Source organism: Phaenicophaeus curvirostris, chromosome 4 (genome assembly GCF_032191515.1).
Source record: "Phaenicophaeus curvirostris isolate KB17595 chromosome 4, BPBGC_Pcur_1.0, whole genome shotgun sequence".
Taxonomy (NCBI): Eukaryota; Metazoa; Chordata; class Aves; order Cuculiformes; family Cuculidae; genus Phaenicophaeus; species Phaenicophaeus curvirostris.
The window spans coordinates 68,875,261-68,900,212 of NC_091395.1; the positions used below are offsets into that span (position 1 = coordinate 68,875,261).

At 37.7% G+C, this 24,952-nt stretch overlaps 1 protein-coding gene across 3 annotated transcripts in view; it reads right to left on the reverse strand.

Annotated features, from left to right (window-relative positions):
• CFAP99 (cilia and flagella associated protein 99) overlaps positions 1-24,952 on the reverse strand; it is a 65,922-nt gene that overhangs the window by 29,274 nt on the left and 11,696 nt on the right. Inside the window, exons 3-9 of one of the 3 annotated variants that reach the window (XM_069856454.1) lie at positions 22,391-22,535; positions 19,356-19,450; positions 12,497-12,609; positions 10,191-10,365; positions 5,050-5,130; positions 2,844-2,909; positions 1,793-1,852 (exon numbers count right to left, since the gene is read on the reverse strand). In XM_069856454.1, the coding sequence (XP_069712555.1) occupies positions 1,793-1,852; positions 2,844-2,909; positions 5,050-5,130; positions 10,191-10,365; positions 12,497-12,609; positions 19,356-19,450; positions 22,391-22,535 (735 nt within the window). The remainder of the gene's footprint in view (positions 1-1,792; positions 1,853-2,843; positions 2,910-5,049; positions 5,131-10,190; positions 10,366-12,496; positions 12,610-19,355; positions 19,451-22,390; positions 22,536-24,952) is intronic. The other 2 variants (XM_069856457.1, XM_069856455.1) reach the window with 2 other exon arrangements.

The window sequence follows — 24,952 nt, forward strand, 5'->3', positions numbered from 1 at the left end:
AAAAAAATGTATTTAATATCCAGTGGCTGTTCTGAAAAAGAGGAAAATATTAATTGGTTAAAACATTATATAATTTAATTAATTTGAGGACAGATTGTAATCCTATTTATACATCTTGGATAAACCTTCCTTTTAGGATTTGTCTGCTCACATAGTTGAGCAGGCAGGAAGGCAAAAGGAATAGAAAGTATTTTAAAAGTCAATAACAATATGTATACCTCAGCTTGAAAGTTACAGCAGTATCTTGAATATCACCTAACCAACCTTAAAGGAAAATGTGTTTAGATGAGATAAAACTGATTGTGCTTCTAGAGGAGACACTAGCAGGTGTTACAAGTGGCCCTGATCAATGCCATAAGATGCCAGATCCATATTTTTCTTTAAGTGGTTTAGGCAGATGGTTTGACTCGCATTAGTTTGCAGTAAGGTTTCAGTTTTTTAAATTATCAGGAAAGGAAGTGTACTATACATAGTCTTGAACTAAGACCACATAATTACAGCTCATGCGTGTTTGGGTTAATGATGTAAATGTTTCCTGTTTTGGCTATTTTCCCCTCTTTTGAGTGCAGAAGGAACTGGGATCTTACTATTTTCCTGTGATTTAAATGCTGCTGGATTGTAAGCAAGCAGACCGAGTAGGTCATAACGTTATTAAAGATAACTTCAGTATGTGATAACTGCCAGATATGCATTAGAAATAGTTACCAGGTGCCCAGTTCTCCAAGCAGGGAATCAGTCTTTCCAAAGCATACATGGGCTGTACCTAATACACAGTCTTAAGGAGTAGGTGGACCTGCTCACAAGGTATTTGAGGTCACAATACAAGCACAGCTTATGCATGAAATTATTCTGCATATGAACTTGAAACAAATGAAAAGTGACTGAACGATGTAAGATGGAAGATTATCTGTAGTATGGTTAGTGCAGAAGTAGCTATGTGAGTTGCCATGTGTTATACTGTTAAGACTGAACAGCCCATTTTCCATGTTTACAATCCTCTGACCCTTGGAAATCCCTACAGAGAAACAATCTGTATAGTGGATTTCATGACCTCAGTATGGGTTTAAAGGAAAGAAAACAAAACACACAGACTGATTGTATATTGCTTATCAGACAGTCATTAGCTGGAATGATTGCTCAGCATTCTTTAGGATCTCATTTTGAAACAGTGATTTACAGATGCAAGGTTCTTCTGTCCCTATGCTGGGTTCTTAAGCAATGGGTTCACAATTCTTTTTTTATCCTATGGAGTGTTCTCAATCCTTACCATTTTACATAAAAACTTCTCCCTGAGGAGCTGAAAACACTGTTAAGGCAATATGGTTACAACTTACCTGTCAGGGCCCTCTGGGAACCAACAGGTCTTACTTGCCCTGACCAGCCTCAGCTAGGATCTCCACTCACACCCTCTGCTCACTGGTTCACGAACCCATCTAAGCTCAGATATGGGCTTCAGTCTGTACCCATTATGCCTGAGGCAATTCTGCTCTTGATTGTCTCCCCAGTTCTGTCTCCTGCTGTCATGGACCCAGGCTGCTGTTGGAGCCTTGTCTCCTGAACGGACTGACTCCTGGAGCAGCCGCTCTTGTTGCTCCCTGACCATTTATTTGTGGATTGTTAATGGTGCACAGGCCAAAATTTATGACCCATAGACCCAAACCACCCTGTTCTCCTGGACACAGGACTTCGTTTAAAATCATGGATTCTGGTAATCATCACAGAATTTGCATGTGTGTTGTTCACTCCAGAATTTTCAAGTACATCTGACAACAGTACCTTAAGGGTTACTCACCTTGTTTTGGATCTTTTGAGCCTGGAATGCTGGTTTACTCTTTATACTGTCATGTTTGTTCTGCAGTTCAAACCAAAAATAATTATTTCATTTCAGAGACAGATTTTCAAGTACTCAGCAAAAAATATAAGATACTTTCCAAAAATTGCTCATGAATATGCATCTAGAGTAACAAATAAAAATCATAGGGGATATATTTTGGAATTATTATATCCGCAAAAACTTGCTATGTACACCCAACTTAGTGGGAATAATTCCTATTAAATGACCATACAAAGGCAGGTGCAAATAGTAGCTAAAATTTATTGAGTAAAATAACATTAAAAATTAAGTGATATTTTGTTTGACCATGAAATATTGACTGTATCTGTGAATATATTCAGCTCTGAACCAAAACAGATACTGGGAAGGGAAAACAGGGTGTCAAAGCACACTTCATGAAATTATTAGATAGTGGTAAAATTCTGCTACTGATGGTTATTAATTTCATTTTTATGGTGTTACGTATAGAAACTGATGTGAAAGTGTTGAGTACCATGGGGATAAACACAATGAATAGAATATGCAAATGTGATGCTGAAAAGAATGTATTACATACATAGTTTAGGGGCATAGTTGTAAACTGGGGATCAACCAAAGCAAGAATTCTGCATGAATGGGACCATTATTTCCTTAGCTTGGTGCCTTTGTGTCATAAAAGCTAACGGAAAAAAAAAGTGGCTTTATAGAAATATTGCCAGTTTGGAGACTTGTTGGAATAGTATCCCAGGAAAGCTGCTTATCACAAAATTAGGAGAATAATAAAGCAGCACCAGAAGTATAAGAAAAGGGGGTTGTGCATTATGCATCCAAAGAGGCAAGTGTTAATATATTACACTGAAAATAATAACATGGATGTGAAATGACAATACAGCTAGAAATTATAGCATTTAACTACTAACCCCAAATAAACAACATTTTTCAAATACTTCGAGCTAACTTTAAAGACTCTAGTCAGTTTTCATCTTCATGCTGGGGAATTTTTAGGTAATAAAGTTATCTTCTACCATACCTCTCCCTTTTCAGACTTCATAGTCGCACACCTGAAGTGGTCAGCATTTGCTTTCTGGAGCAGATCCTAAAATTAAAGCAATCAGCTTAAAGAGTACAGTGCATGTAAATTTTCTAATAAGAATTTTCTGTGTTGAAAATCCTTTCAGCCCAGACAAGTTTAATTTGTTTCCAAAATTGGAAAGCTTGACTTAATATTTTTATGACTTTTCATGCCAATTAAAGACTTGAAGTAGACAAGTCTTGATTTTCTACATAGTATCTACTTAGTTCTGCCTGGTTGCATCCTTTGCATAGGGCACCAGACCTTTGATAGGTCTGCCCATATGAAACATGTTGCTCATCCAGAATTCAATTTAAAAGCCTCATAATTATCTATAGGTAGTAACTGTTTCCACATAGCTAACAAATAATGGCTTTGGTTTTGAGTTAAATTAAAAGATGATGATCAGGGCACCTGAGCATTTAGGGTTGCTCCAATAGGCACATCCCGAACAGGAATTCCGCATGTCATTTTAAAGGAGGAAATAGAAGAAGCTGCATTTCTGGTTTTTGGATGTTTCTTGTGGTTGTAAACAGTAATCTCCAGTGAAAGCTGCAAAACAGACTAGATTTTCTAACGTCCTTTTCTGGAGAGCAGCTGTCCATAACATCAGCACTTCCCTAACTGTCTAGGCCACGGCTTCCAGTGCTCCCACTCGTTCTTACAGATGCTCAGGTACTTACAATGAAAGCCATAGCTCCTGCAAAAATGCAATCAAACAAATGGTATTTTCAATGCATATTCTTTTAGGACCTAACATTTCAGCTTGTTTAGCAAATGGTCTAGGGAACTGACCTTTGTGAATGCTTTGGATGCCTTTTATAACATTCCAGAGGCAACAAAAACTACAGTTATTTCAGCTATAATTTCTGTGGTGGTGCTCCTTTGTTCCTTGTATTCATGCATTTTCTCCACTGAAGATGTGGCTGGTAGTTCAGTGCTTTTAAAATTGTCATAGATCTTTGACAACATAGGCACCGTGATATCTTTCTTTTTCTCCCTAGTTTTTCTAGGAAGTCTGTATGTGCAAATAAGCAAACAGACAAATAGGTGTGTGCTTTCTCCACAATGTGGAAATAATAAAAGGATAAAAATAATGTTGTGTTGTTTTGTAATTAAATATCAAGCAAAGTTAATGGGATAGGCCAGCAAAAGGAATGCAAAGTGTACCCCCCTAAAATCTCTCACACATTAAAGCACTTACTCTAGGTTAGGAACAGAATCCAATGCCCCTTTCACAAGGACACAAGGAGAGCCCAGAACAGTGATAAATGGAGTTGTACTGGCTAGTGAAAGCTACAGTAAGAATGAGGATGGGAGACTGCAGATAAAAAGGAGTCAAACAGCATGCCTTTTATCAAGCTTATATTGTTATTTGATTGGATATGGTGATTGCAGCGTGGGGAGGAAGAAAGTGGAAACTGACATTTAATTAATTCCCTTTCAAGGTGAAGACCACAATCTGCTTTAACTATGACAGGGGCTAACTCATTGAACAGGATTCCTATCAAAGTTTGGATCAAATAACTAGAACGGTTTCTTTGTTTTTCCAGGCCTTCCCTCTTCCTGCTCTCTTAGCACGCAGACACACGTACTCGGCTTCTTTAGAAATCATGATGACTTCCCACTGCCTAAGCCTGCTGAAGCAAAGAGTCTGCACAAAAAAAGAAGTCGAAATCTGCTGATATTTTAAAACAGTAAGTGCAGACGTGGGTATTTATCAGTTACTATAGGAAACAAACAAAAATATTGCACAAATTTTGTATTTTGAAGCCTTGATTATTAAGTGAATACCTGAAATATCCATGTCCTGTGGGAGTAAAAGAGCCATCAAATTATTTCAGGCTTCTGGAGAGAAGAAAGTACTCACGTTTCTGCTACCTTACATGGCACCTTAGTTGCATAATTTCTCACACAGTACTTGTACAGTGAATAAAAGGTGGACCTTGTGTCAGAAGATTAATAGTCAAATAAGGATAATAGAAAAAGGGTAATAGAACAGAACAGAGGACAGCCTTCATGACTCTAGAGAAAGGGTCAGGAGCCATTAGGTGTAAAATCAAGTATGTTTCAGATAAAGTTCTAAGACTTGTGAAAATGGAACATTACAGAAGAAACAGTTCAGAAGAAGAGAAAGATTAGAACAAGAACATAATACACTTACTTCTGCTTTTTTGCGATTTTTTGTTTTGATTTCCTCTAGTTGCTTTTTTTCCTTTGGAGGTTTGTAAGTGCTTGGAGGAACCTATATTAAAGGCAATAATCTCCACAACATGAGGTATAAAACATTTCAAGCAACACATTCTTGCAGGAAAAACCCCCACATTCACATTCACAGCTACAGTTATTTTTTAAATAATGATTAAATGATTCTGTCCTATTACTTCCAGTGTAGAAGAGGCAGACAGATTCTGGTTGGCTGGGACTACCCAGGCTTTTTGGTCCTGTCCAGTGTAATATAATCCTTGATCAAAAGTCCACAAGGAAATAAATATGACATTAGTGCAAGAAATTCTATAAAAATAATAAATCCTACAAGCCCTATCAGGGGTAAAAAGAAGTTGCCAGAAGGGGAGAAGTTCTGTTTGGCTTCTCGTAAGCTTCAGCTTCACAGCATTGGCAGCCAGATAGGGCAGCAGAATAAAGTTAAGCTGGCTCAGTGTGCGGCAGCAGCAGCAAGTTACAGAGACACCAAGCAGTTTAGGGAGAAGAAATCTTTCGAAGTTTATTAAATACCCAGGAACTTCTTTGTAACTGAGGAAGCCTTTGAGCTGAAGTGGTGGGAGACTGAGAAGGGAGTTGGAGAAGGCAACAGGTATACTTGTTCTGTCCCTGTAGTCTTCCTAGACGTTTGTGTTTGGCTACTGCTGGAGAAAATACACTGTGCAAAATGGGCCTTTGCTCTGGTTTACCATGTCTGTTCTAATGTCCTAGTAAGGGAAAACCACTGCAGGTGCAGATGAAATGTTCGGAGGTGGAGGACTGAGAGGGCCCTCCTAGCATTAGTCGAAAGATTTGAGAAAGCATTTATGTGTCAGAAAGTGCTACAGATAAAATGACCAGAAAAGACTTATCCTCTGGCTGTCATATGGATCAACAGGAGACTAGGGACTGTATGGGTTTGAGTTAGGCTAAAACTTTGGGGGGATTTCAATAGTTACTCAAGCAATAAATTTTGCTCAGAAGCCAACTCTGAAAAAGGACTGAAAATGCCCCTTTCCTATGTGGGTGAGATAGTCTGCCAGTTTACTGCACATCTGCTTGAATATTTATCTTGCTAAAATTGTTCTAACTCATAAGTTAGAGAATTAATTCAAGAAGTAATGGGAAAAGTCCATAATCTTTACTGTTCTGGAGGTCAGTTTAGGGAACATGGGGACCCCATCTAGCTTTAAGGGACCATATAAAGAACTACTCCTTATAAAACTCATGAACCTGATGCACTTTCCACTGCTTTTGCTACCTGACATCATTATCTACAGGCAAACCAAATGAACAGAAGAAGCTAGCAATTAAATGTACTGGTGAGACTGCTCAAATATTTTTGTGAGCTTTTTAAGCAAAGTAGAACTGCAAGTATTTCCCAGAAGTATTTAAGAATCTTTATTATGCTTTTAAGGATGGAGAAATTAAAGCCCAGAGGATTTGCAAAGGGTTGCACATGCAGTGAGTGTCAGTTTGTTTCACTCTTCTTCTTAGTCATGTGGTTTACCTGCAAAACAGTACTCATCTGCCAGCGTAAGCTGAATATCTCTCCTCAGAAACTGCTATGCTTATTCCAAGTAATTTAAGAAGTAGACTTTCCAGTCAGCTCTGTTTCAAAAATGATCTTAGCCTTGTAATTTAGCCCTCAGATGCCATGGTGATGAGTACTAATCAGATGGACTGACAGACAATACAGCAATTACCCAGCTGCTGGAAGAGGGTGAATAAGTCATTGTAAGTAAATTGCAAATTCCAGCAATAAGGAGATCAAAAAGGCCAAACTGTACCTATTTAATCCTAATGTAAAAAAGGGGGCTGGCAGTAGAAATGCCAACCTTGCTCTTCCTCTCCAGCCAGTGGTCAGGCTCACTTATGCCTTCTAGATGTCCTTTTACTAGAGGTTTATTAGGGAGTAGGTATCACAAGAAAATTAAGGAAGAACAAAAGGAAGGATAACTTTGAGTTGGGTAGCCATCGTTCTTCTATTTTTTAAAGTTACTGTCATAAGATGGACAAGGGCTAATGCAATGCTATTGTGAGCTTCTATTTTTATACAGTACAAGATCATAAACATATATCTGGGTCTATGTATTTATAAACAAAATGCTCTGTATTGGCCAAATGAATTCACATTTTAAATTATTTTAAACAATCAGCAACTCCATTTGTGAAGCACAGCTGATATAATAATGAAAATGTCTAAAAATGCACTAAACTTGTATGAATAATGTTACAAAAACATCTCGGTGCAGCCTTTTTATTTTTTTAATTACATTCTTGGTTTACAGAAAATCTAGAAATAAAATTATTGCATCATCTTATTATTCTAGTACAGTGGTGATATTAAAGGAACGGATTTTATTTGTAACTCAAGGCCAAGATATCCAAGGGAGTTAAATGTGTCCAAATAATTTTGCACGTTATCAGGTTTAAACACCTGTCTCCACTTGATTCCTTTGCAAACTTCAAGCTAAAGCACTCGTTTCTCCTTGTAGAACTGTATTTATGAATGTATGTATGCATACGTGCATGCTCAAGCATGCATCCATGTGCTTGTGTGCAAAGGACAGTGGAGAGAAGAATTTATAATCTTTACACCAAATATTTGGAGTGAAATGTTTCATTATTAAAATTCAAAATGAAAGTGGTTTTCCTTTCCAATTAGTGTCCCCTATTTCTGAGGAAAGTTTATGATTATCCTAACCTTATAGGCCTATGTGACTCCAAGGAAACTTTCCAAGTCACTGTAGGGTCCCATCTCAATATAGATCACTGAGTAAGATGACTACCCTGCCTTCTGCAGTAACACATATCTTCAGTCCTTGCCTGGGAAGGATTCATGTGTTCAGAGTACAGGACAGCAGTACTATCCCAGCTCCTGAACTCAGATTATGTGATATATGTCATCTTACTTTGCATTTTATCTCTACTGTAGAATATAAGGCAACCTAATGGAAAGAAATAGCTAAAATAACAGTCCTATTAACACAAATGCATTAATTTCACCATAAGGATGCAATAGCTTATCAGGACGCATTTCTTGAAATGCAGAAGCCTCTGTGAGAATTCATATGCTGCCCAGGGAGGGGGTTGAGTCACCTTCCCTGGAGGTGTTTAAAAGATGGCTGGATGAGGTGCTGAGGAGCATGGTTTAGTGATTGATAGGAATGGTTGGACTTGAGGATCCTGTGGGTCTTTTCCAATCTGGTGATTCTGTGTGATTCTGTGATTCTGTGATATGGCTGTTTCAAGTCGAGCAATGACTATGCCTGCGGGTATTGTGGCTGCAATACTCCCTGCTAATATGCCATGTGAGAAGTTGTTTGACGGATGCATGAGACACTTGAAAAAAAATTGATACCTCATTAAACTAAACAACTTTGTGAGAAAATGGATAAGAACATTTCTGCAGATCATCGTAGAATCATAGAATAATTTGGGTTGGAAGGGACCTTAAAGATCATCCAGTTCCAACCCCCGGCTATGGGCAGGGACACCTCCCACTAGTCCAGGCTGCTCAAGTCCCATCCAACCTGGCCTTGAACAGCCACAGCTTCCCTGGGCAACCTGTGCTAGTGCCTCACCACTCTCATAGTGAAGAAATTCACCTTATGTCTAGTCTAAATCTGTCCCTCTCCAGTTTATAGATTATGGGATATAATCTGGAAGAGCTTTATTTCTTGCATTCCTCTCAATTCCATACAACTCTCCACTGTACAGTACCCAGAACTATGGATCGCTCTTGCTGCACTAATTCTACCTTGTCATCTGGGCTCTTTTCCATCTCTGTTCATTTCAGGGTCTCAGATGGTGATACTGGCAACAATATGGCAAATTAATGTGAAGCTTAATTTGCTGAGATAGGTACAGAAATGAGCACAACATATGCCACTACTATGCAAATGGTTTTATATTCACACACGCTTTTAAATTTGCAGACTTGGCCAGAATGTAAACCAAATTTAGTATAATCCTAACAATACAAATGAACTTCAATACTGCATCTGCATTAAAGCAAATTCATTCTAAGAGGGGCTGCACAGCATAAAGGTGCTAAAATGACAGCAATATGACTCATTCCTATACTGATTAAGTAGTTATTAAATGCAGTATTTCAGAGCCCGGTATTAAGCTGTTTCAATGTAAAATCCCATTAACTATGTAACACACTGCCATTAAATTGCTCTGCCATCCTAAGATGTAAATGGTTTCTAAGAGCATTCAACACATGTATTATTTAAAACCTGAAGTGCTAATACAAGGTGGCAGATAATGCCCAAAACTATGACTTCCAAGCTCATTTCCCACTACATTTAAATATAGATGCTTTTGGAATCTTTTTTAAGTTAGTCATAACGGCTTGATCCCAAATCCTGTTTGCCTTGCCCCAGTGAGCTAACTTAAAACCAATCCTGTGTCTCCAATTTATACCAGCGTAACTGAATCACGGTCTTAGACAATTGAGTAAAATATAAGCGTAGCATTTCAAAGATAAATTTAGTCTCGTTTATATGGAGAAATAATTTTAAACTGAACCCCCCCCAATTTTAGAGAATCAACATTAATACAAATACAATGGAATAAATTTCACTCTCGAGGAGGAGCTGCAAACATAGAGACCACAGTGAAATTGCTTTGCCATTTATATTAGGGAGAGTTCATCTACAGAAAATTCTGCTTTTATAGAAAATTTTCATTTGAATGTTCTTTTCTGACCTGTTTCAGTGCATTATTCAATGCAAACACCTTAAAAATTCAAGGACTACCAGAAACACTTGTATCAAAGCTGCCATGAGTTTGTACCCATTTTATAGTTCTACCTCCAAAAGTGACAGAACAACTACAGGAATCACCTTTTCCCTTGTCTTTGTTTGGCTTACAGTTTGCTTACACAACATTCACTGAAATGAAAAGTTTTTGTTTGGTTCTTTTAAAGAAATCTAACCTTCAATAACTCAAAATACTACAAAAATTCTTGTTGATATGTCAAAAGTTGTAAATTTTCTACAATTATTTTTAAAGTGATTGTTAATTCCCCTACCATGATTTTGTGCACAAGCATGCATGGAACTTTGTATCTGAAAGCATAAAAAAACTTACAGGTTTCCTTTTTTCCAGTACTGGTATTGGCAGAGGTATAGGAATGGCACGTGGCTTGGGTACAGTCAAATTAAATTCCTTTGGCTGAGTAACTGTTGAAGTCTTGACCACGGTAGTACGATTACTTGATTTATCTGTGAGCTGTTCAATCAGTTTCTGTACTGTCGGCTGCCATCTTCAAAGAAAAACAGATTTTTCAATTTAATTCATTTCATACAAATGTACACACAGTATAAGAGGGTGGCATCGGTGCAAATTCTTTTAATGCTTTCAGCCATTCCGTTTTAATAAAATTGACCTATGAGCTTGTTCAGGTAATTTAGTTGGATTCGGTTGCTTCACCCCTCAACAGATGCTGGTCCGTTCGGAAGCCTAGTGGTGAAATAGCCACAGTTTCTACTGAATAAGCAAATGTGTTGCCAGTTTGTTTCACAGCAGGACCAGACTATGAGTCAGAAAAGCAGCTCTCATAAGCTAAGCACACACTTAACATTCATAGAGGAAGGGACTATGAATAAAGAGTGGTCTGAGTATTGCCACTTTTATCAACTGACGGGGGACATGTAAATCAATCTAATAGCACTGGCAGTTCTAATAAAAAGATAGAAAGATGTAGGAACTTAGATGAATTAGCAGATGAACCCTCAATGAACCCTGCGGGGCACTGAAGATGATTTTGATTTCTCTGAGTCTGGGTTTTGGCTTGTACAAGAAGGTGCAGAATTCAAGGTAAGACACAAGCAAGTTATCCCAGGGTTATGATGGTGACACTTCATGTCAGTTATTCCTCCTCCATATGTGTTCCTGTATTGTACGTGCGATGGAGCTTTCCCAGAACTTAAAAAGCATCTGACAATGCAAATTTACAGTAACTTGTTTATGTGACTGTTACCTTAGTCCTGTCATTATGGGATGAGGCTTACAAGTAACTTTTGCAAGTAATGCAGATCCATTAAAATAAATAGGACTCTTTGTATTAACCTCATTGACATTAGCAAGAAAAATACAAAGACCTATAAATGAATTTAAGTTATTGAACTGATTAAAGCAATAAATGTATCCTTACCCCTGGAAGGAAGTTTCAACCTCAGTAACCAGATATGGTCTTTAACATTATTGTATAAGTTACATTTACTATTTCTAGGCAAAACAGATGTTTTATATTGAATGTATTTAATTGTGAAGGATGTCTCCAATAAGCTTGGTGTTAATAAAACAAGCAATAGCTTAAGTATTTGCCTGCATGTATGTATATGTACGCACAAAAAGTGGGCAGATATATGTGTATTCTCTGTACGTCTCTATCTGTATCTTTAGGCTCTTGTAAGTGTGTGTTATAATTAGAATTACTACAGTGGAATATATTGAGTCAAATTCTGACGTCAAATATATGCCTGCAGTTCCTATAGAAATGAGTAGAATTTGGACTATTGGAGTATTCAAGCCAAATCTATACTGTACATTTGCTAATCTGGCATAATCTACATAGAGAGAATTAATTCTTTTGAACCTTGATATGACAGTTAGAACTAGCTGCAAGCTCCTCTCCAGCTAACATCATTTGTACCAATGTCTAACCGTGTTTGCCATCATCGGGGTTCACCTGTGCTGCAGTGAGGTGGATATGCAGCCACGTAGTTGCACCAATATTATCTGTACTGGGTAAAAACTAGAGCGAAAAACTGACTCAATAGGCTGCAGGGCTACTGTTTCTCCACATGAAAATGTTTCAGTTCGGCAGGGGTAGTGACTGCTGCTGAATCACCACCTCCATAATGTGTGGACACACCCGGCACCTTGGAGCACTTAAACTGTTAAATGATGCTGCAATTGCGTAAATAAACAACAGTTTAAAATGACTTGTTTACATGCTTACCTGATTTGCTCAGAAGGGTTTTTACGACCATTGGCATAAATGAGTCTGTGCATAAAGCCAAATTCAGGGAAGACAAACATCTTTTTTCATATGCTTAATGTCACACAGATGTTGCATTGACTTAAGAGGCATGAATCTAAGTCTGTAAGATAATTTGAACCTCCTATTTTTTTTTGTTTTGTTTCAGAGTATGAGTATGATCTATTCAGGGGCACTGCGAAATGAATGTACAACAGCTGTGAAAGGACTTTTCTGCTAGAGAAACTTGCCTCTGGGTAAGTAAAAGGGATTCTGTAGCCTCACGGGGACAAGAAGGGTTCTGAGTGACTTCAATATGAGAAACACTTTAACAGCAAATTAAACTTTCAGGGAAAGCTTTCCCCAGCTTTTAGCGTTTGAGATGCTGACAGGCTACTGATGTACTGCTCACCTTAGCAATGGATCAATCCAGTTCTCTTTCACATACAGTGAATCGTAGAAGTGACTCCATTCATCTTTTATCCATGTGTTCAAATACAAGGCATTGAAGAAGAATCTAAGAAACTAATAATAAGCAATTTCTTTTAAATATGAATACTGAAGGTATGGTGTATAGAATACTACAAAACGTTAATTGCTTTTAATACAAACAGTGATGAAGGACGTGCATGTATTTTATCCTGTCATTTTAGTCATAGATATTCAGTATTTGTAGGTGCTGTTAGGATAGCCTTATGTCTTTTAGCCTCATTTTGTGAAACATTAATAGATACTAAAATATTCTTAGTGGCCTAAAAAAAATCTAGGGACTGCAGCACAGGGATGTGTTGATGCAGCTTTAAATTACTTTGAATGTTGTGAAACAAAAGTTTTTATCCAAAATTAAAGTAATTACACTGATTTCAGTATAATTATACAACAGAGTTTCAGAGTCTAATATACCCACAATCAGGTCCTGATTATCTACAGCTACATGATCCATTGGTGCTTACAAACATTTCTGGCCTGGTGCTGCACTTGACTTAAGTTTCTTCCAGCTCTCTGGGAACTGGGCAGGGAGACAGCTGAGAAGTATTGTAAATGCTATAAAATATGGTTTCTTCTTTTACTGAAATATAATTAATTGGCATATTCCCATTAAACTAGAAGACTGAAATTTGGCACACTTACATATTGTAGGGTTCTACATGCTGGAGAAATAGCAACTAACATTTGAACTTTTGTTTCTCACTGGAGTTTACCAGAAGGTCAAGAGCCTTTCTTTAAAACCTGAGTTGCTCAAATAGCCTTTTGGAGGACTCTAGAAAAATGGCACTCAGATTCAGTGTGTGTCATTTACAGCAATATAAATTCCAAATTTGAACCTGGACTTTTTCATTAAAATTCTTGGAAGTGGAAGCAAGTACCATACTGAAATTATCCCAGTAATAGAAAAAAAGCACACTGAACAATATTGATATTATGAGATGTACAGCAAAGCAGCGTGCAGTCACTTGAGAAGCTTCCAATGGAGATTGCAGAGCCACTTAGTTCAGACTTGGCATCAGCCCTTGTCTTGGGTTGGTTTCCACAGAGCCATATAGTTGTTTGTATTGAGTTTTTAGTTCTGGAGGACTACCAAGGAGCTTTTCAATTCACATGTGGTGCCAGGCAAAAGGTAGCTCACAGCTTCGTGAATAATTCCTCTATAAACAATTCAGATTTGACTCAAGATGTTTGCTGCAGATGTTTGACAGGTGTTGAAAGCTCACTACTTCAAATCTATAGTCTCGATGTGATCATTTCCAAGAAATGAACTTGTAAAGGTAGCCTTATTTTCATCTACTGTGCTTTTCGTAGAGTCAAAAGACTGATAAACAACTGAAGGAATGAATGAATATCACCCCATTGGATTCCCATTCTTGTCTAGAAACTACTGCTCTTCCCCAAAATTGCAGATGTTGGCACATCAACACAGCATCCAAAAGAAGCTATTTCATCCCTAGAGGCATGACTATAAATTAAGTGTTAAATTGTGAAAAAGTTGGTTTTTTGGTGCTTCCAGATTTGCTGAGTATAGGGTAAGGGATGCATTTCATCCCATTGGTCTAAAAACTCATTCATTCTCCTTCAGGAGAATCTTTCTCTCTGTTGTGTGTGCGTGTGTTGGATTAATTTTTTCTCCTAACATTGTAGTTCAAACTAATGCAATCTATATACAAAATACTGTAAGTCCAGGCAGATACCATACTTTCCAGCAGAACTAATGCACCGTATCTACACTGCTTCTACCAGTTAGCGTAACAAAATACATCCAGGAATCCTAACTGGATATATGACTATAGATCCAGCAAACATATCCCCTGCCAAAGTACTCTTCTTACCTATGGAAGGTCTTGACTATACACACATTTATAAAAACAGTGGTTTTAAACGCACATAAGCAAGTGCGCATACAGGGAATGACTGAACATGAGCTGATGTACTTAAAATGAGACAGACCCTGAGGGATGAAGCTAGCTTCAAATTTCTAGGAATTCAGAGAGCTCACAGAAGTTGATGTAGAAATGCTGCAGCCGGTGATTTGTAAACCCTACAGATTTCTCTCACTAGCTTTCATGAAGCTGAACTCCTCCCTCTCTAGTGTTTCTCTTTTATAGCCTAGTCCATCCTCAGAAGCTTCAGTCAGTTTGTGTACTACATCACCACCTGAAAAAAGCCTCTGAACTGGTGTTTCAGCTCTCCCTGACTGATCTCCATCTAGGTCTCCTCAATATTTGCTGTAACTGCCTTGTTCAAAGTGCTTGCAACTCAACTACCTCTACAAGGCAGATGAAACTATAATAAAGGCACACAGTTAGTGATTTCTAGCTGTTGTATTTAGCAGGTGGCTGTTACCCCTTGAGGTGTCCTACTGTAACACCAGTTATGTACTGGTTATTACTGTTTTGCACTTTTTATTAAGATAAATAGGCAATTATGTGATTGATAAACATTATGGTGCACCCCTGTAAGGCACAGAGAATGGTAATTGTGTAATCAGATAGCAATACTCTGATGGATACTTTAAAACTCTTTTAGTCATAATTCCCAGAGAAATACTGCAATAAGCATCCTGCTAGAAAAGGCTTTGCATGCATCCCTGAAACAGTTACCCAGGCAATGCAGGGACTGCAAAGGGGAATGTGGAATTACCAGACATCATATCTGACCAGAGTCCACCTGGGCCACAGTCTTGGTTTTGATAATCCATATCAGAGATGCCAAATGTGGGCAGAATGAAAACCAAGAAACCATAACACATTTCATTTCTTAACAATAAAAACTTTTGTGTTTTGTGAGCTGAATTCTAGGAAAAATTCATCATGTTTCTATTTTCTCTATGGCCACGTGTGACACAAGTGGCAACCCCAATATGAGCAATTGTTGCTTTCATAGCAGCAAAATGCAATTTGAAGTTCTCACAGATCTGGCAGCCTGATCTAGTGGGAGGTGTCCCTGCCCATCGCAGGGGGGTTGGAACTGGGTGATCTTTAAGGTCCCTTCCAACCCAAACTATTCTGTGATTCTATGATTTCTGATTTCTGTTCCTAGCATTGGCCTCAGAGAAGGCGCCGAACAGTCACTTCATAAACAGCTTTATTCTGCTTACTTCTCTGTCTTGAATGTTCTAAGAATTTCCAAACTCACACAGCATGATAACTGAGATTCCCTTCCCTTCTAGAAGTGGTGGAATTACACTGTAGCAGAATTGTACCCATTTTTACTATTTTTATGTACTCTGGCTGCAGTAAGACAAATATGTATAATTAAAGACTGGTGAGTGATGCATTTTTACAGGTGAGCTGAATTAATACCTTGCTTTTGAGAATGTCAACATGCCCTGCTAATGTTCTTAACATATTTTTACACAGTGGAATTATATGCATTTCTAAAAAGCAAACAAAAAATGGGAAGTTTCCCCATCTTTAATATCTTTATATTCACATAGTAATTTGCAGAGCTAAAATCCTTATATTCATAACATAAGTTTTCACGCTTGACTTAAGGAAGTAGCTCAAGAAACAGCAGGTTCTGTTTCTTCATACAGACTGTATGAAGAAACATTATTTCTTCATTTTGACTGTTTTGAGGATCCTGAGGTAAAGGTGTAGAGAAAAGTGTCCTAGTATGGTCTCAGGTCCTTTTGCCACTGCCTGACCCAACTTGGACTTTTTTTGCCCCCATGTCCACCGTAAGGCTAATCTTGTTCTACTTCTTACTGATCTTCTCCTACTATTCCTACCACATCATAACAGCAACTACAATACCCAGTTTTTATAGGAGTTATTTTCCCTTGCAGATCTCAAAGTTGTTTTTAAAGGATTTCACTGCTGTTAGAAGCAATCAGAACAGAAGCAGAACAAACCAGGTTCTTGAAGGCTAGAAAAAAAAACCCTCGTATTTTTTTTTTTTACAAGGCAATTATGAAATTATAAAGCTGTTTACTTCAACTTTTTATTTCAACTGTGTATTTTCTCTAACATACAAACCCTTAGATTTTACAACAAATATAGAAGAAGAACATGTATGAATAATAGAACAGAAAAATAGGCTTGAGTTAGCAATGCACAGCTAAGCTCTTAGAAGAGCAATCACACCAAAGTTACAAAACTGGGGTTTATCTTGTGGCTCTGTATTTATACAACCATAAAGAATTTTTATATGTGTTGCTAACATTACAGAATGAGATCTTACAATTTTTTGTTGAATCAGATGAACATGTTATTGAGGCAACATCATTGTTCTGCCTGGATATTCTGCCTAAGTGAAAGTTGTGCCATTCATAGGGAAACACTGTGACTTTGATTTGAATGGATTCCATCAATCTGAATGGATTTCATCATGGTCTCTGCTAGGAGAAAGGTCTACTCACACAAGTCAATCTCATTCAATTGAGTAGTCCAGTTAATTCCATGAAGACTACTCACTTGAGTAATGTTTATCTGCATGATTAAGAGAACTCCACTCAGCCTGCAATGTTCAAGAAAAAAAATTTTTAATTAAAGTGAATTATTCTAAGTAAATACACGTGAATAATTTTTCTGCATCTCAACTGAACTCAGAGACAACAGTCATCAGGCAAAATCTACAGGTCAGCATCCTGAAGGAGAATCCCAAATTTCTGAAAAGTTCTGTTGCTAAGGCTGCATATTTGCCTTCTGCTGTTTCTGTCTCTGTTGCTGGGAGGACCAAATGCTGCTTCTAAACCCTCTGCTGCAGGTGCATTGATATAATCTAGCATCACTTTGGAGACAAAGAAGCTCTTCTAATGCAAGAGAAGAAACCATAGGTGCCATGGTGATGAGGATCTGATAAGATAATTAAGAAAACAATGTGACATCTACAGGAAAAAAAAGTATCAGGTGCAGACCATTGCATAATGCAGCACTTCCCTATCAGAAAAGAGTTATTCCAGAGAAGGAATGAGAAATTATCTGAAACAGACCATGAGGGCACTGACATTTAAGCCATATAAAGCCAGGTGAATGGAATCAACAAGCGATAACTGGCATGAAGTGGGAAAATTGTGTTGCTAGCTGAATGAGCTCAAGATGCATCCAATCCAGTGGCTTGTGACTAAGATGTTTACCAAAGAAGGGGCTGGGAGAGCATTTACAGTGATTTGTCTGTCTACCAGATTATGATAATTCTTCCAGCCACTTCTCTGTTCCAACAGTTAATGAAATATGTCATTTTTGTCTCTGAATGGAATTAATAAATCCCATTCCACAGTAAATGCACCAAAACAAAGTGAACAGAGGGTTTCTAAAAAGGTTACATAGACAACCAAACCTACTCTCTCCCTACACATTACAAAGCAGCTGCACTCATTTAAGGGACACTGGCATCCACATGAACATTCAAAGTAATCAGTATAAGGATAAACCTTAGCCTTTCCAGTATTAATTATTAAAATTTGTATATCTCTTGATTTCCACATTTGTTATTCAAATGCTGTATTTAAGCTATGCTTTGCAACAGCTGGATGATCAATGTTTACATAAGCTGTGTCACCAGTTATTTAGTTTTTAGCCTATTTACCTAAGAAACCAGGGCTTATGAGAAAGCATTGCCGCTCAGTTTATCCCTCTCCCCTCTTTACAACATCGCTTTTCAGATAATCAGCACTTTCAACCATTTTGAAAGAGAAGCAGAAGATATATTTCCACAAATTTCATGATAATTAGCAAAAAAGCAGCGGAGCAAAACCCAAGTTTGTGACTCCAGGAGGAAAAGGCAGGCAGAACCTTGTTGTCATGCTTTATATTTAGCAGCAATGGTTTAGTTAATTGCACATATGTTATAACAGGGTAATTGGTACATGCGTAGCTCCAAATGAGCAATTGGTTTTTTGAGAAGGAGAAAAAATGATGGAAGGACAATAGACTTGATAATCAAAGTGGTAGTGGGTTGTTCAGGGGAAAAAATTAACACTAATCAACAGGAACTGTGAGTTTCAATAGATTCATTGCATACAGAAAAAGCGTCTTTGTTGCCTAAAGTCAAAGCAAGAATGTGAGCAGAGTCAAGAGCAAGTATGCAAGTTATGGGACAACTGTAAATCATGTGAACTGTAAATCACGTGATGATTCTACCTTCTCAGATTATACAAAAGCAAGTCCAGAGAAGAGCAACAAAGCTGGTGAAGGGGCTGGAGAACAGGCCTTATGAGGAGTGGCTGAGAGAGCTGGGGTTGTTTAGCCTGGAGAAGAGGAGGCTGAGGGGAGACCTCATTGCTCTCTACAACTACCTGAAAGGAGGTTGTGGAGAGGAGGGTGCTGGCCTCTTCTCCCAAGTGACAGGGGACAGGACAAGAGGGAATGGCCTCAAGCTCTGCCAGGGGAGATTTAGGCTGGACATTAGGAAAAAATTCTTCACAGAAAGGGTCATTGGGCACTGGAACAGGCTGCCCAGGGAGGTGGTTGAGTCACCTTCCCTGGAGGTGTTTTAAGGACGGGTGGATGAGGTGCTAAGGGTCATGGTTTAGTGTTTGATAGGAATGGTTAGACTCGATGATCCAGTGGGTCTCTTCCAACCTGGTTATTCTATGATTCTATGATTCTACGAAAATATGTGTTTTAATTTGACCTTTAAATATGAGATAGTCACTGCATAAGTACAGAAATTGAAGGGTTTTGTGATAACAAAATACTAATTTTATTCGTGTTTAAACAGAAAGTAACACTAATTTATCAATTTAAATTATCCTGAAAGTTGTCAGTTGATTTATCAAACACAATGAAGAGATCATTAATTATTTTTCAAAAAATGTTTTGTACTATGATTACCTTTTGCATTTTTGCAGCATCCAGAGATTTCACAATTCTGCTGAACTGCTGAAGACCGAGCTCTTCTAGTTGAAAAGCAGCTAGATAACAAATAACTATCAAAAGATACAGACATTTTAAATGCAGCAGGTAATTCTATTAAACCTATACCCTATACACCGCATAATCTTGGATTTAGACTGTTACTTTAATTTTAAATAGTCTTCACTATTGTTTAGCTAACAGGGTAATAGAATTCTTGAAAATGAGAAATTGTACAGTGAAGTTATATAAATAGTATAATGTTAACCCTATGTTCATTATTAGCTTTGTGACTCTGTGCTATGGCTCATAGAAATTAGTTGTCTCTTCCAGGAGTTAGACCCAAGCTTGTGCAAATCTACATTATTTTATGGAAATTCTAGCAGATGAGGATGGGGTTGGACCAGATGTTCTCCAGAGGTCTTTTCTAACCTGTACCATTCTGTGATTCTGTGAGCTGGCTTGTCATTCACAGAGGTCCTTTCGATGCCTGCAAATATCTGTTTGCAAAACCAGATATTTTACCATAGCAGCCTTTGGAATCCTGTAAGGCCTGCCGTGATTTCACAGTCATTTTGCTATGCCAACATCACCACTAAAATAAGCAGCTCTATCAACCCCAAACGGCTTGTTCCCATCCCCTGCTTTTACTTCCTTGTGTTCTCTAGGGCAAGTACAGTCACCCACGCAGCCAAGTTAAAACAGATTGTGATTTTAACCTGAAACACTTTCCTGATCATTTCACTCGATGGCTGCTAAATGCACATTCCAACTCAAGAGAAGATATGACATAGGGGTGAGAATGAGTGGCCAGTGATGAGAAAAAGGGTGGCCTGTTCCTTTAGGTAGTAGTGCCAGCTTATGCAACAAATATCTGCATATTCCACCAGTGAAATTCTGTGTTAGTCCAGCAACAAGGCAGGGAGAACAGGAGTCAAATGGCTCCTGAGAGACATGGCTGAAAAGTTTCTGACAGTATTACATCATTGGAAACAGCTCTCTTCTAGCGTAATCAAAATTTTCAGTGTAAGCAAGCTTATTCTGAGAAAATGTAACATGGACAGAAGACATAAAAGAAAGTTTTAGTAGTGAATTTTTCAACACACTCTGGTTTTACTCTTCTTGGGGAGAGTAGCTCTTATTACTCTGTTTCAAAGTCATGGTTTATTATACGTAACAATATTATACATACCAAAAATTTTAAATGTAAAATATCATATTTCTAGTATTTATTTTCCTTTCTTTTCTGCAAGTGACCACTTTGCAAAAAGTGTTACAATCTTTGCTTAGATTCTGAATTAGAATAAAACCAAGTTTTAAAATTGGGATATTCTCTGGAATACCCATGTAAGATCCTTGCACCCTCCCTCTGGCAAGTGTGCAGGTCAATACGGGAAAAGGCATAGTCAGTGCTATTAGATTTTTGTGGATCTGTAAAGTTCATGAGCCCTGTACCAGTCTTCATTCAATCATATTAATTTTGATCAATCGGGCTTGACTTGCACTGCAGTATCTCAAATGCCACCAAATAGTGATGATAAAACGAGTAAATGCTGACCAATGTGCAGCAGCCAACTCAGCGTATCCTTAGGCTTCAATCTTGTGCTTTAGCATAGCAACATATTTAAGCAGTCTTAGTAGAATATACATTTATCTCCTGCAAGCTTTATTAAATTCAAATCTGCTCACACATAGCAACAGCCTTTATAAGCAGCTTTTATTGTTTAAGTGTCAATGCAGCTTGGTGAAGGGAATCACAAGCAGCTTAAAAAAAATGTAAGCCAATGACCTTAGACTCTCAACTTGTTGATAAAGGAAAATTTTCCGGGGCCTACCCTCTGCTATGATTAATGGAGTCTTTTGAGTGGACCAGTCCTGAAAATCCAATTATGGCAACACTCAGCTTAGAGGTATAATTTATGTGCCCCAGACAGTGAAAAACACGGCTTTGGAGAAACGGAGACAGTGAAGCATTACTGTTTAGAATAAACTCGATATACTAATAACTTCACCCTTGACAGTTTAGGTTCTCTTTTGTTTTTTATTTGATTTGGATTTCTGTTCCTTTCCAGATTGTGATCGAAGCAACCAGAATTGCCATACAAATTGAAAAGCTTTTAAAACATAAAATGTAGCAATACTTATATTAGATATGGTGGGTTTTTGTATTTTTCAAACACTTTGAATTAAATTGGCTGGTCTTTGCAAAGAACCCACAAGGCTTCAGAACATAAGTGACTTAGAGGACCAATGCCAGTGCAGTTTGTGATTCCAGCTTATTTAGTGACTTAATAAATCAACCTCAGTACATGTATTAAACGCACAACAAAAAAGTTTTTTTTTAAAATTACTTTTTCATGTACTTCTCAATATCTGAAATAACAATGGAAATAATAACTACTCTGATTAACTAGCTCACACTAGCAGGTAGAGTCATATTGTAACAGATTCTAAACAAGTAACTAATAAAGGGAAAATAATTGACCTCACTGGTGGAGACAGACAGAAGTCTATCTATGTCATTGTGATGGTCATTAACAAAGAAACCCATGTGTAGGTAGAGGCAATTGTATATTTGTACTGCGAGACATGCCGTGTTCCTCAGCAGACAGAGCTCTGTTACACAATTTCATATCTAAATGGCAGAGGTCCTGGGTTGCATAGAAGAGAATAAAGGGAAATCAGTGAAGAACATTTTTCAAAGTGATGGTTAAACTTCCAAGATACTTCATCCAGTCACCAGTGCTGTTTTCCATCTGCACGTTACCTGATCTGCAGACAGAATCTGCAGAATTTTCTTAGGGCAAAATTCCCATTAACACCTGTGAGAGTCCAGACTAAATAACAGTTTCAGAATTTAGGCCTAAGGACCATTAGAAAAGGTCCTGTCTTTCATACTGCACTCTGCACAATGACAATTCTTCAAACGTAATATAATATTAAGACTTAGATTAGTCATGTATTTAATTTAAAAAATATTTGTGGTAGAAATATTTTTTTTAAAGAAAACTTACCTATATAGAGATTACGATCAGAAATTGGGCAGTATCTCCCATCCAGAACAAAAAAGGCATTGACTACTACATCCAATAAGGATCTATATTCTATACATCCAGCTAGTGTATCCAACACAAATTTTTCTTCTGTCACATTGAGAGTCTATAGAGACAAAATTAATAATGATTAATGTATTCTGGAAAGAAAATGTTAGTTGTGTACAGAAAGAAGTACAATCATTTGAAGTAATTGGAAAACATGAACAACGAACAGCAGTGCCTTTGGTAGGGCTGACACTTCTATCAAATATGGGCAGTCCTAACAAATTAAAGGTCCTTGTTAAATTAAAATGTAACCTTCCTCAGGGTTAAAATTTATCTGCTGACCTACTCATTTAGTTAAAAGGCCTTGATGAGTGAACGTCAACAGTTAAAGCAAAGAAAATTTGAAGTCTTTGAGCTATGAGCAATGATTAACTTAGTCAACAGTATGAGGAAGTTTCAGTAAGACTCTGCTTCTCCAGTAGGAAACGTGTTCTTTGTTGGTGAAGTCTGTGCTACTGGGGGAAACTGAATCAAGGGAAGAAGCTGTACAGAGATTATGGAGAAGACTCTTAACTGTGACTGTAACCTAATATTGGAGACTAAGACCATTTTAAACAAAACCTTTGAGTGTCACGATTCTTGTAAATGCAGACCGTGTGTTTCTTATCCAGCTGTGCACTCGGTCCCTCACAATGTTCATGTAATACCACAAGACAACAGAAAAAGGAGGGTGAGATGTATGTTGTTTGGTTCCTACTTCATAATTCCTTTAGAAAGTATGAATGCTCCTGAACTTTACAGAGAGTTTCACTCATAATAAATTACCTACAGAATATCTGTTATTACATGAAATAAACTTTTAGTGCAATCCACTTTTAAAACATGGCAATAAAATCTGAGGCCCAGAACAGTTTGTTATTATATGAACTGAAAAAGCACACACAAACTATGAAAAAATGACAAATACTAATGATTCTTTGACTTAATGAGGTTAGCTATAAAGCCAAGAAAAAAGCTAAGTGCATCTTCTGAAAACATGTAGTCCATGGCTGATATATGATCTCTCCCACAGCTCTGAGATGTGGGAACAATTGAACTGCAATAATATATCAGATCAGAGGTGCACCTTGCCTAGTAGGCTATCTGCTAGCATCTCGATCACTTTATTTCCCTCCTGTGATTCCTTTCTAGTTTAAAAGTACTAAAAGAAGCTGCTGGTAGGAACTATGTGAGTCTTCTGAAGTGTGACACTACATCGGGCTTTGAGACTGAGCAAATACAAGGCAAAACTTTAAAATTACAATTCTAATTTTTAAATGCAAAAAATGATGCAGAAGTGTCCTGAGTGCATTTTCTCAGGTTACCATTCCGAGTAAGCATAATTCTTATTTACTTACTCCTGCTCAAAAGCCAGGAGATATGGAAGAGCTTGGATGGACGATGGATACAAATGGAAGAGCAGAGGAAATAGAATGAATGGATCTGAAAATATGCCAAAAAATTGATTTTCTGGAAAGCATGGATTCTGTCTTGCTAAGCACTAAGAATTTTTGTGAGGGACACAACCCACTCCAAATATACTTTTTCTGGATAAAGATTAATGGAAGTTCTTTCATAAAACTGACAAAAAAATCCATAAATCTACCCCCCCCCAAAAGTTCAAATGTATATCCCATATTTGATATGAGATATCTGAGAATCCACCAAAAAAGGCAAAAGCGAACCTAAGTACCAGGAAGGCTAAGTGAGAGAGGATGACGTAGTTCCAGATAAATTAGGATTGTAACGTTTTGAATCTAAAACAATTGGTCCCCTTGAACAAATGCTGTTATTCATGAACAGATCATCTGCAGACAACAGCAGCTCTGATAATAACTCCATACTAAAACTGGAGAAGCCTGTTGAAAACAGACCCAACAAAAACTTCCACAGCTACCTCTGCTATAACAGAAAGCTAGAATATAAATGGCTTCCAAGTTCCTTATTTGATTAGAATCTTTGCATTCACCTTCTACGTACTTTGCTATTTCATACATATATAAAGTGCTACAAACCAGTGCTTCTGGTAAGATGACCAAAAGTAAACAGATAACAAGACAACACAAGTACCCAAATCATGTATACAGTTCAGACTACAACATAAAAATGCAATTGCATATTTGCATTTACTCTACTTCTTTTACTCTCCTGAGTTAACAAGTCCATCAGAAGTTAGTTGCTAGGACAAACACAGAAATAAATGCTTACTCTTGCTTACTCCCTGAGCAAGAAAGGACATAACTACTACACTCGAGCTAAGCAACAAGGTGACAGGAGGTGCACTGAGGACAACTGTGCTCCAGAACATCAGTGTGGATTGGTAGTTCTATGGACCCTGCCCAAAGACGTCATCTCATGAAATACCATCAACTGACTCTGCTTTCAATTACAAATGGTACTGAGTGTTCTATTTCTACTTCTAAAAACTGAGAGCAGTTAAGCAGCCTGCAGCTGTGTCATCTAAGGAAGTGATCTCATCAGAACTCATAATAAACT